General features: G+C 46.9%; 1 protein-coding gene across 1 annotated transcript; it reads left to right on the top strand.

The window, feature by feature from the left end:
• The first annotated feature begins 2,236 nt into the window (after nucleotides 1-2,236).
• LOC108793916 lies at nucleotides 2,237-9,430 on the top strand. The gene is made up of 3 exons (XM_018564878.1): nucleotides 2,237-2,336; nucleotides 6,633-6,829; nucleotides 8,651-9,430. The coding sequence occupies exons 1-3, from the start codon at nucleotides 2,237-2,239 to the stop codon at nucleotides 9,428-9,430; spliced, it is 1,077 nt and encodes a 358-aa protein (XP_018420380.1).
• Nucleotides 9,431-10,317: the final 887 nt, after the last annotated feature.

Genomic DNA, 10,317 nt, shown 5'->3' with positions numbered 1-10,317 from the left:
GCAGGGAGCGCTCTCCTGCAACCGAAATCGAGCCCAAAGATTAGCCAAACGTCCGGCTAAATCCTTCGGCTCTTTAGTGAATACCCTAGTGAACCCCCTTAGTGTGTGGCTTAGCTGGCTTGACAAAAGTAGATTACTGAATTGACTTTTGTCAAAGGAGCCAGACTGCTGATTTTCGTCCAATGTCTCTGCAGCCAATAGGCTTCAGTCACTTTTCATGTACTCGGACAGTGGCAGATGCTCAACCTCAGAATTGAGGAGAGACTTCAGTGATTCCAAGCCTACACTTCATGGTGGTTCAGGACGGGTGCTGCTGCACCAAAAGAAGGGAGAACAGAAGCTGGTCTAAAGCCACTGACCCACTATGGAGACCCACCATATAGCAATATATTATACAGCAATGCATAATACCACCAGTTATAGAGGACTATAAATCTCACGAATACATTATATAGCAAGGCAGAATAATATGAAGCTACATACTCTGTGTTGCTCCAGGGTGGTGGCCTGATGTCTCCAGGGTCTCAGGACGGCTGTGCGGAGCCTCAGGAATGCTGTATGGGGTCTCAGGAGGACTGTCCGGAGTCTCAGGAGGGCTGCGCTGAGTCTCAGAAGTTGAGCTGTAACAACTATTTGATTTAGTAGATTAAAATCAACGATGGAAAACGTTGTCAACGTTTTCCATTGTCGATTAGTCGGCTATCAATTTAATTACCTGTTCGCGTCTCCACACACGAGCCGCACACCACGCCGCTCAAGCCGCGCACGCTGAGGACATGCCTCTGCTCCTCTCTTTCCCGTGAGCTTCCTGACTCGCCGCTGCCCGCCACCAATCAAGGGCCCACGGTTCAAAGTAAGTCACTCAGCAACGAGCGCAGGTCAGCATTCAGCCCATGTCCGGGCCGTGGGCCATAAAGGCACAGGCAAAGGGCCAGATATGGCATGCGGTCCATAAAATGCCCAGGTCTGCCCTATAGGAACCCTGGGGGTGATAGATGAGTTTGAATATTTGATTCCCCAGACAGTCCTCATCGGCTATGTTCTGCTGCAGACTCCTGAAGTATATCACCCCCAGTGTTCCTATAGGGCAGACCTGGGCATGTGCTGCTATGAGAGCCATAAACTGTACGTTATTACTGAAAGGAGGGAACCCCCCAACACCACCACCATGGGGAGAATCTAAACCTTTTTAATGTTCCTGTTTGAAAAAAAAAATATATATATATAACTGGTCGGTGGTATTCTGCATTATATAGCGGCACACTGCAGAACACCAGCAGATATAGAGGAACATCAAATCCCAGCAATAATACATTAAACAGCCTGTATAATGTACTATGCTGTGATTTGGTGTTCCTCTATAACTGGTCAGTGGTATTCTGTATTGTGCCGTATAATCATTATACTGTACAGCGCAATGGAGAATAACACCAGCTATAGAGGACTACAAATCCCAGCAATAATAAATTATACAGCGCAATGGAGAATAACACCAGCTATAGAGGAATACATCAGATCCCAGCAATAGTACATTATATACAGTGCAATGCAGAATACCAGCAGCTACAGAGGACTACAAATCCCAGCAATAGTACATTATAGTATAATATACTATTGCTGGCATTTGTTGTATTCCTGTATAGCTGCTGGTATTCTGTATTGTGCCGTATAATCATTATACAGCGCACTGCTGAATACCACCAGCTATAGAGGACTGCAAATCCCAGCAATAATAAATTATACAGCGCAATGCGGAATAACGCCAGCAACAGAGGACTGACTTGATTTTTAACACCTTAAATGTTAATTCTACGATTTAAGATGTAAAAATAACTCTTGAGGGGTAGAACTTCAGTTGCTAAAAAAAAGTTGAACACGTAAAAAAAACTCTGTTATGCTTCAGTCAGAAGCCTTAACCAGCATGCTAAAAAACAAGTGGGACTTTCTTGAATAACATGTTTTCAAACAAAAAATAAATTAACAACTAGAGAGAACAAATTAAGTTTCTCTTTGTGAATTGACCACTTTGTCTGTTCTTACTGCCCACCTACAGTAACCTGGTCTCATCTGGCCATCCAACCCTCATCAGCACCAGATTCCTGGGTTTTTGAGTACCTGAGGCCTTACCTTGCACTTTGGGCCCAGTTGTATTTTTACCACACAGACGCAACATGTCTACACATTGACAGAGAGGACAGTCCCATTGCTTTGAGTGACTCCAGCCCATACTCTCCTAATGGTTCAGGTGGTATCTACTCCATATCCTGGAGGAAACCTATACCTTTATCAGGAATCCAGTGACCCTTCTTCAGCTCTGCCGGTTGAGGCCAAGTCCTGTATACTAGTGTCAGGGGCCAGGGGCCTCTACTGTATCTCCATAATTTGAGGCCCAATGCACCCATTTCCTCATGGACGCTGACCTCAGAGGTTGTAGGCTTGCTGCGGCCCCATCCCCTGCAGAGTCTATTAATATTATTGGTATTTATATAGCGGTGACAATTTACGCAGCGCTTTACACAGTACACATTCACATCAGTCCCTGCCTTCAAAGAACTTACAATCTAAGGTGCCTATCTCACATGTATACATACAAGGTCCAATGAACCTACCAGCATATCTTTAGAGTGTGGGAGGAAACCCATGCAAGCACAAGGAGAACATGCAAACTCCATGCAGAGCATGTCCTGGCCAGGATTTGAACCAGGACACCAGTGCTGCAAGGCAGAAGTGGTAACCACTAAGCCACTGTGCTGCCCAATGCTGCCATTCTGCGTTATGCTCTGGATCCCTTGGGTTCCTGTGGCATGTGCCTATCTCTGACCTTCCCAAAGCCTTAGATCAAGCTGGGTCAATGGTCACTGTTGCAATGTCTGACTCAAATAATCTGTTTTTTTGAGGCACCACAGTCTCCTGACGTCAAATTAGAATTAGGGGGTTCTAGACTGTTTTGATGCAGTGTGTGCTACCTGCATGAGGAGGATCAGCCTGCTGTCTCCAGCCTTAGGTCTTTTACAGTTCTTGCAGCTGCAATGACCTTTCCATTACACCCACTATTTAAGGTATTCCTCTATGTGGATTGGAAGTACCATGAAGGATCATGGGCTCCACCTGAGAATGTGTTGGAAGTGTCCCCCTTTGATGAGGAATTTATTAAACAGTGGTCTTTACCCATTGTAGATCTACCAATGACCCACCTTAGTCCCTGTTCACACCTAGGCGTTTTGATGCTCAAAGCTAAGTGCAACATAGCTCAACACAAGAAATCCCATTCTTTTCAATGTCCCCTTTTAACAACTGCGAGTGTTGTCGCAAGCTGTAAAACGCCAAACGCTGTAAAAAGTACAACAGCTTTTTTTGTCAGATTACAGCGCGTTTGGCCACATAGACGTTAATAGAAATGCCTGGAAAAACGAATGCGCGCCTAACGCACCCAAAAATGTGCTAAACACACTGGGCGAGACGCTAAACAAAACGTGCACCAATATCCGCGAAAATGCTAATGCCTAGGTGTAAACAGAGCGTTAACAGGAAATTCACTAGACAAGTAGAGGGCGTGCTTACCTTTATGGATTCTACTAATAGGTAGTAGGAATCCCTTTTTAAAATGGGAAACCAGGAGAAAAAAATGTTTTTCTTTGAAATGCCACAAGTTAAATAAGTTACCTCTAATAATGATTATACTAGGTGCAGATGGCTTGATTGAAGCCAGATACTACTCACAGTGTGCTTCCAGCACTTTGACAGAGCTCTGACTATAGACAGTGCAGGCAAGTGTCATTCTGGCCGCAAGATGGCCGCGGCGGCTCTGATCACATCTGTCAGCGCCCCTCTCTCTCCTGCCGGCCGCTGCAGCTTCAGAGTGGCCAGGAGGAGAGAGAGGGAGCGCTGACAGATGTGATCAGAGCCGCCTCTCTGAGCAGAGGAGCAGCAGGTATGTTTCCCTCCCCCCCGGCACGGGTCGAGTAGACAGTGAGAGGAGAGCTGCACTCGCAGCCCTTCCTCTTAACTGTCACAGGAGCTCTAGCACAGTGCTGTGCTAGAACTCCTGTATTAATGGTGACAGGTTCAATAAAGAGAACCTGTCACCTCCAAATGCTATCACACAGGGGCTTGTTAGCTAGCTCCTGTGTGATAGCAATAAAATTAAAGGAGAACTATGGGGTCAGTGTTTTTCCCCATAGTTTTCCTTAGGGTAACGGGAGGACACAAACTAGCGTCCTCCCATTACCCCAAGCTCAGTATACCGCGAGCTACAGCTCGTGGTATACTGAGACGCCGGAGCGGATCCCGATGTAGATGACGGGATCCGCCCAGCTGCGTGAGTGACAGCTGGCTCTGCCTATCTAGAGGCAGAGCCAGCTGTACCCGCCACCTGAGACTCTCCACAGCCCACCTGAGACTCCCTACAGCCCACTTGAGATCCCCACAGCCCACCCGAAACCCTGAACAGCCCCCTTAAGAGCCCCACAGCCCACCTTAGACCCCGAACAGCCCACTTGAGACTCTACACAGCCCACCTGAGACTCCCCACAGGCCTCCTGAGACCGCCACAGCCCACCTAAGACTCTGCACAGCCATCCTGAGACCCTGAACAGCCCACTTGAGACTCCCCACAGCCAAATTGATACCCCCACAGCCTACCTGAGACTCTGCACAGCCCACCTGAGACCCTGAACAGCCCCCTAGAGACTCCGCACCTGAGACTCCCCACAGCCCACATGAGACTCCGCACAGCCCACCTGAGACTTCCCACAGCCCTCCTGAGACCCCCACAGCCCACTTGACACTCCACACAGCCATCCTGGGACTCTGCACAGCCCAACTTAGACCCCACACAGCTTTCCTAACGCTCCGCACAGCCCTCCTCAGACCCTGGAGACATCAGGCCGCCACCCTGGAGCAACACAGAGTATGTAGCTTCATATTATTCTGCATTGCTGTATAATATATTGCTGTGATTTGTAGTCCTTTAAAGATTGTGGTATTCTGCATTGCTGTATAATGTATTGCTGTGTTGCGGGCCTCCATGGTGGATCAGTGTATTCAGACCTCTCTTGTGTGCTCTCTTCCTTGGGTGCGGTAGCACCCCTCCTGATCCACTATGTAGGTGAAGCTTGAAATCACTTCATTCAAGTCTCTCCAACATGAAAGATTAAAAGGGGCAGTGCCAGGGAAATAGAAGCAAGCCCAGAAGCCACTCCTAAATGAACAAAGCAGCACTGGAGAATGAGCCCATTTGAAGCCTCACCTCTGTGGTGGATCAGGAGGGGAAAATCTAGACAGGGGAACAATTGGTCCAGAACATTGAACTATAGTTTGGTTTGTGGTGGGGCTGAGGAAAGACTTTACCTCGGGCGCCTCATGACGTTGCTATGCCTCTGTGTCCTGGTGACACCAGAACAAGGAAAGAGAGGGGGCCAATGTCACAGATGCTGAAAGCATTAAAGGAGAACTATGGGGTCAGGGCTTTTCCCCATAGTTCTCCCAAGGGTCACGGGAGGACACAAACTAGCGTCCCCCAAAGCTCAGTATACCGCGAGCTGTCTGAGACAGCCGCGGCCAGGACGGATCCCGACATTACTGTCAAGATCCACCCAGCTGCATGATTGACAGCTGGCTCTGCCTATCTAGAGGCAGAGCCAGCTGTATCCGCCCCCTCCCCCGTCCTCTCCGCCAGTCAGCGCTGGAGGATAGGACGGGAAGGGGGGAATCCCTGCAGGGAGCCATGAGTGACAGTCACGGCTCTCTGCAGGGACATGATCGAGAAGTGAGCGAGCGACGGTATGTGTTCGCTCACTTCCCGATCTCTTGAGCCGACGTGTGACAGTTTGTCACACGTCAGCTCGAACTATGAGGCTGAGTGATTTTCACTAACCTCATAGATCTCCTTTAAACACATGAAGGATAAACTTAATAAACCTTCCCGCTCTACCAAGGGCCCATTGACAGCAGATGTGTTGGCCTGTGCTGGGCCGCCTTGCTCATCGCAGTGACAAAGCAATTTTCATTGTGTCCTATGATGTCAGTTGCAGTGGTTTGCTCTGAAAAAAGCACAACATGCAGTTTTTTTCTTTTTTCATCAGTGTTTTCACACATTACACTACATCACAGCATGCTGCTGTGAATAGAAATTAATGAAATGTCAATTTGTGATATTCCAATTAAGTTAAAAAAGATAAAAAGGAGTTATATGCTGCAATTAGTGCATTGGACCGCTTCCTTCACAGTGCACATCAGTGACCGTGAGGTAACGTGCGCTGCTGGTGTGAACAGGCCGAAAGTATAGGTGTTTTGCTGCTGCCTCTATAGAGGGATATTCCATCACTTCCTGTCCCGATAAAACCCTGTAACCAGCACAGGAAATGAGGGTAAATCTCCTTAAAGGGGACACACAGCAATAAACCCTGACAGGGGGTTTTGGCTTTAAAACAATACAAACTATTAGAATTTATTTACAATGCACTGAGGAAAGATTTAATTGGATTAAAATCTATATGAAATATTTATTAACAGATTTTATTGTTTTCACCTGGAAGCCTGCAAACAGTGCAGTTGTAAACTACTACTACTCCCAATGTCCTCGTTATTGTCCCTGATATGAGTCCTCATATTATAACTGTGACTCTTTACAGCTGCTCATCATTATAAAGGAGAACGAAGCTCAGATCCCGCCGTGTGCCCTCAGCCAATCACAACCTCGCCTCCTCTTCTCACAGCTGATTGGCTGCTGCTATGTATGAAATGTGCGGCGGGAGATGATCAGCTGTCAGTGAACGGAGCGCAGGAAAAGCCAGACTGGACAGAGATGGGCTTGCAGGGGGAGACAAAGGTGAGACGAGCCGCTATACCGGGCAATGGCTGCAGCGTGTACCCGGCACAGGGATCCTTGCCTGCACAGAGCTAAAGGCGGCTTTATGGTCTGGTTGCATTAAATGTGATGAAGGGTGACTAGCTGCCATGTATCGAGTTGCAGGTTCATTTGTGTGTGTTCTGTGAAGTAATTCAGGTGTTCTGTTGAAGGATTGTTCTAGATGAGATCTGTGTGTCATCAGAGATGTAATGTATGGGTGCTGTTAGAGGGCGATACAATGTTATTATGCATTAGCCGTCCTCAACTTCAGTACATACTGTCTTCAGATTTGGTGATTTTAATCAATTGCCATCATTGGACTCAGGGTACAAGTATTACCTGTAAAGAACCAATAAAGTCCCAACAAACTGAATGCTGACACCTAGTGACTGATTATTGCACATAAGGTCTAATTACTGGGGGGGGCACAATATCTGGTGTATCCTAGTAGTATGCTTGTCACATATGGTACACTCTGATTCCGTGTTCTCCTTAGATCCCCAATAAGCATGTAGTGCAAGGGCCTGACTGGATAAACTCTGAATAGTTCTGGTCCTTCTATTAGTTTTTGGTAGATCTAATGTTGATTGTAATGTGTATGATGAGCCTAAAAGGAAGCTTCAAATCACAAAATCCTACTTTGGCCTAACCTTCCATAGCTGTGAAGGTTGGGAGGGTGGATAAGGAGACTGTGGGGTTTAGGGGTCCATTTATAGTGGGTTGGTGAGGTTCTGGGACTATTCTGCTGTCTTGTAGAACTGGACCCAGTTCATTTCTAGGGCAGTGGCACATTTTTAGTGTCTGTTAATGGGGTTTGGGCTTGTTTGCATCAGTTGGACATCAGCTCATTCAAAATGCAGACTGGTGCATATTGTCTGCAGTTGTCCTCACATGCATTTGACCTACCTCAGGCTGGCACTCTTGTATGGGAATGCAAAAGCCCATTGAGAAGTCTTTTCTTTTTACAGCCACCTAGGGCATGCAGCATTATTTAATTTCCTTTTACTGCCATTTTGATTTGTAAGTGAAGGAGCTGTTTGCCCCAGTTGCATTTTATGAACTTTATATAAAGACTATGCTTGGGTTGTACATTAATGAAGGATGTATGCATGCATAAGGGCTCTAGACAAAAAATGTTCTGGGCTGGCTCATGCACACAGCTGTGAATGTAGCCATACAGTGTAAAAACCACCTGTGAGTGTGTAAACTCGAGTATCGGTATTTGTGCATGTACACTGTCTTCTGTTCATACATTCCAATGGGCTCCCAGGTGCTGCAAATACAGGTAAAATGCACTGGCATGCATGAGCCCTAAATTAGGTTTAGTCTGGTTTGAGGGATGGTTCACACCACAGTCTGCATTCCAGAGCGTTCGGCCTCCGGCATGCAAGGCCGCCACCTCTCTGCGTTCAGGGGAAGGGGCGTGGTGGTGCATTGAAGTCAATGGCACTGCAGCTATGCCCCTGCCCACAGTGTAATCGCCTGCACCCAGGCACATTAGTGCCTGTGTTCTAGGCCACAGCGATCTGCAGAAATGGCGCTTGCAGCATTTTTGTAGATTGCACTGGACCAGAAAGCGGGCACTAATGTGCCTGTGTTCCGGGTGTGGGCAATCGCACTGGGGGCGTGGCTGCACTGCCATTGACTTCATAGAACGCAGACTTTGTGGTGTGAACCGGCCCTGACACTACCAGTATGAATGAGGTCTTGTTTGTAACAGCTAAAGGATAGCTTCCAGTTTTTGTTGTAGTATTGCATTCTCTTCCATGTGCCTGATTGCTTCATTCATGTCCTTGACAGATGTTTGAAATCAACAGTCTGGATACGTTATCAGCCGGCTCTCCTTTAGATGATGCCTATGTGGCTTTCTCCTTTGGTGCTCCCAAGGGTACAGGACTCTCCTCCTTGCGTTATAAAACTGAGCTGTGCACCAGATATGCAGAAAATGGCTTCTGCGCTTACCGAAATCGCTGCCAATTTGCTCATGGTCTAAGTGACCTCCGCCCACCATTCCAGCATCCAAAATACAAGACTGAACTGTGCCGTTCATTCCACCTCCTTGGAGTCTGCAGCTACGGCCCACGCTGCCTGTTTATACATGGCCACAGTGAAAGGAGGGAAGTGCCAGAAACCATTCGCCTTAGACAACGGCGTCCATCTCCCTTTCACAGCAAGAAGCAATGTCGCCTTTGGCATTCACCTGCAGGCTGTCCTTATGGGTCCACTTGCCTCTTTCAGCATCCACGGGCACTTTGGGATGTTTGTCGGCACTATGCTGCGCTGGGTGTCTGTCCTTATGGTATTCACTGTCTCTTTAAGCACAAGCCACCTCCAGACCGCTGGGGAGCGGGAAGCAATGCTGGAAGTGGATCCCTTTCACCATCAGAACCAGACAGTGATGTTTGCAACGATCTTCTCACTGACTCCACTGCTAACAATGCTTTTAATTTTTCTACCCTTCTTTTACCACTTGCCCTGCGCCTACAGATCCTGGGAGAAGACAACAAATCTGTACTGCATGATCAGATTGTGGCAGAGGATGAGAACACTCAGGAGCTGCATGCTCTACTTGACTGCTAAATATGTTTATATATTTTGGAACTTGGGGTGCTTGTTTTTAAATGGTTTGCTTTTTTTGCTCTTATGTAAATAAATGTTTATATTATTCCTTTATCTATTAATTTAATATGGCTAATTGACCTGGATCATGTGACTTGAGTTTTATTGGACGAGATGTGTTTAATCACTAATTAAAACTATGAATAATTTTTTTTACTAGACCCTTGTGTTTTTTTTGGTACCGCACCTTTTTTCTTTGCTGAAAAATGAAATGCACCGTTGTGATTCTTTGTATGCACTGTATACACCAGCCTACTTCTCAACTGTGCACCAGTCACCTATATTTCAGGTGCAATTAGGGATTCCTGTGTCACAAATGTGCATTTTCCTGCAGCAGGAATCCCTAAGCAGGTGTTTACATGCAGCAACTGTCACCCATTCAAGTTAATGACCAGGTGACAGCTGCTGCATGTACATGCCTGCGTACCACATGTAAACATATGTGATATGATTACATGCAGTTACAAAACAATCACTATCCCTGGATAAACAATTGTGTATCCAGTGATAGGATTACATAAAGTTAGGAATCATTCATGTAGGATTACATGCGGTGTGCAGGTGTTTACATGCAGCAGCTGTCACCCGATCCTTAATTTGAATTGGTGAGGTAAGGGAGGAGCCATGACACCATGAGTTAAATGGCACCAGGTGTCATGTGCTGTTCTTCCAGGGTGAATGAGTGGGTGAGTCTGTGGGGGGCAGTGCTGTTGATGGGTTAGTATAGTAGATGGCTGTGTCTGTTTTGGGTTAACAAATACAGTATAATGAGGGTGAAAGCCAGAATCTGGAAGCGCCAATCTATTTTCACCACCCCCCCCCCCCCCTCCACTCCCATACACTAAGAA

The sequence above is a fragment of the Nanorana parkeri genome, unplaced genomic scaffold, assembly GCF_000935625.1.
Source record: "Nanorana parkeri isolate BGI_ZX_2015 unplaced genomic scaffold, ASM93562v1 scaffold25, whole genome shotgun sequence".
Lineage (NCBI taxonomy): Eukaryota > Metazoa > Chordata > Amphibia > Anura > Dicroglossidae > Nanorana > Nanorana parkeri.
The sequence above is the reverse complement of the archived record's forward strand: the minus strand, read 5'-3'. Positions and strand labels throughout refer to the sequence as shown.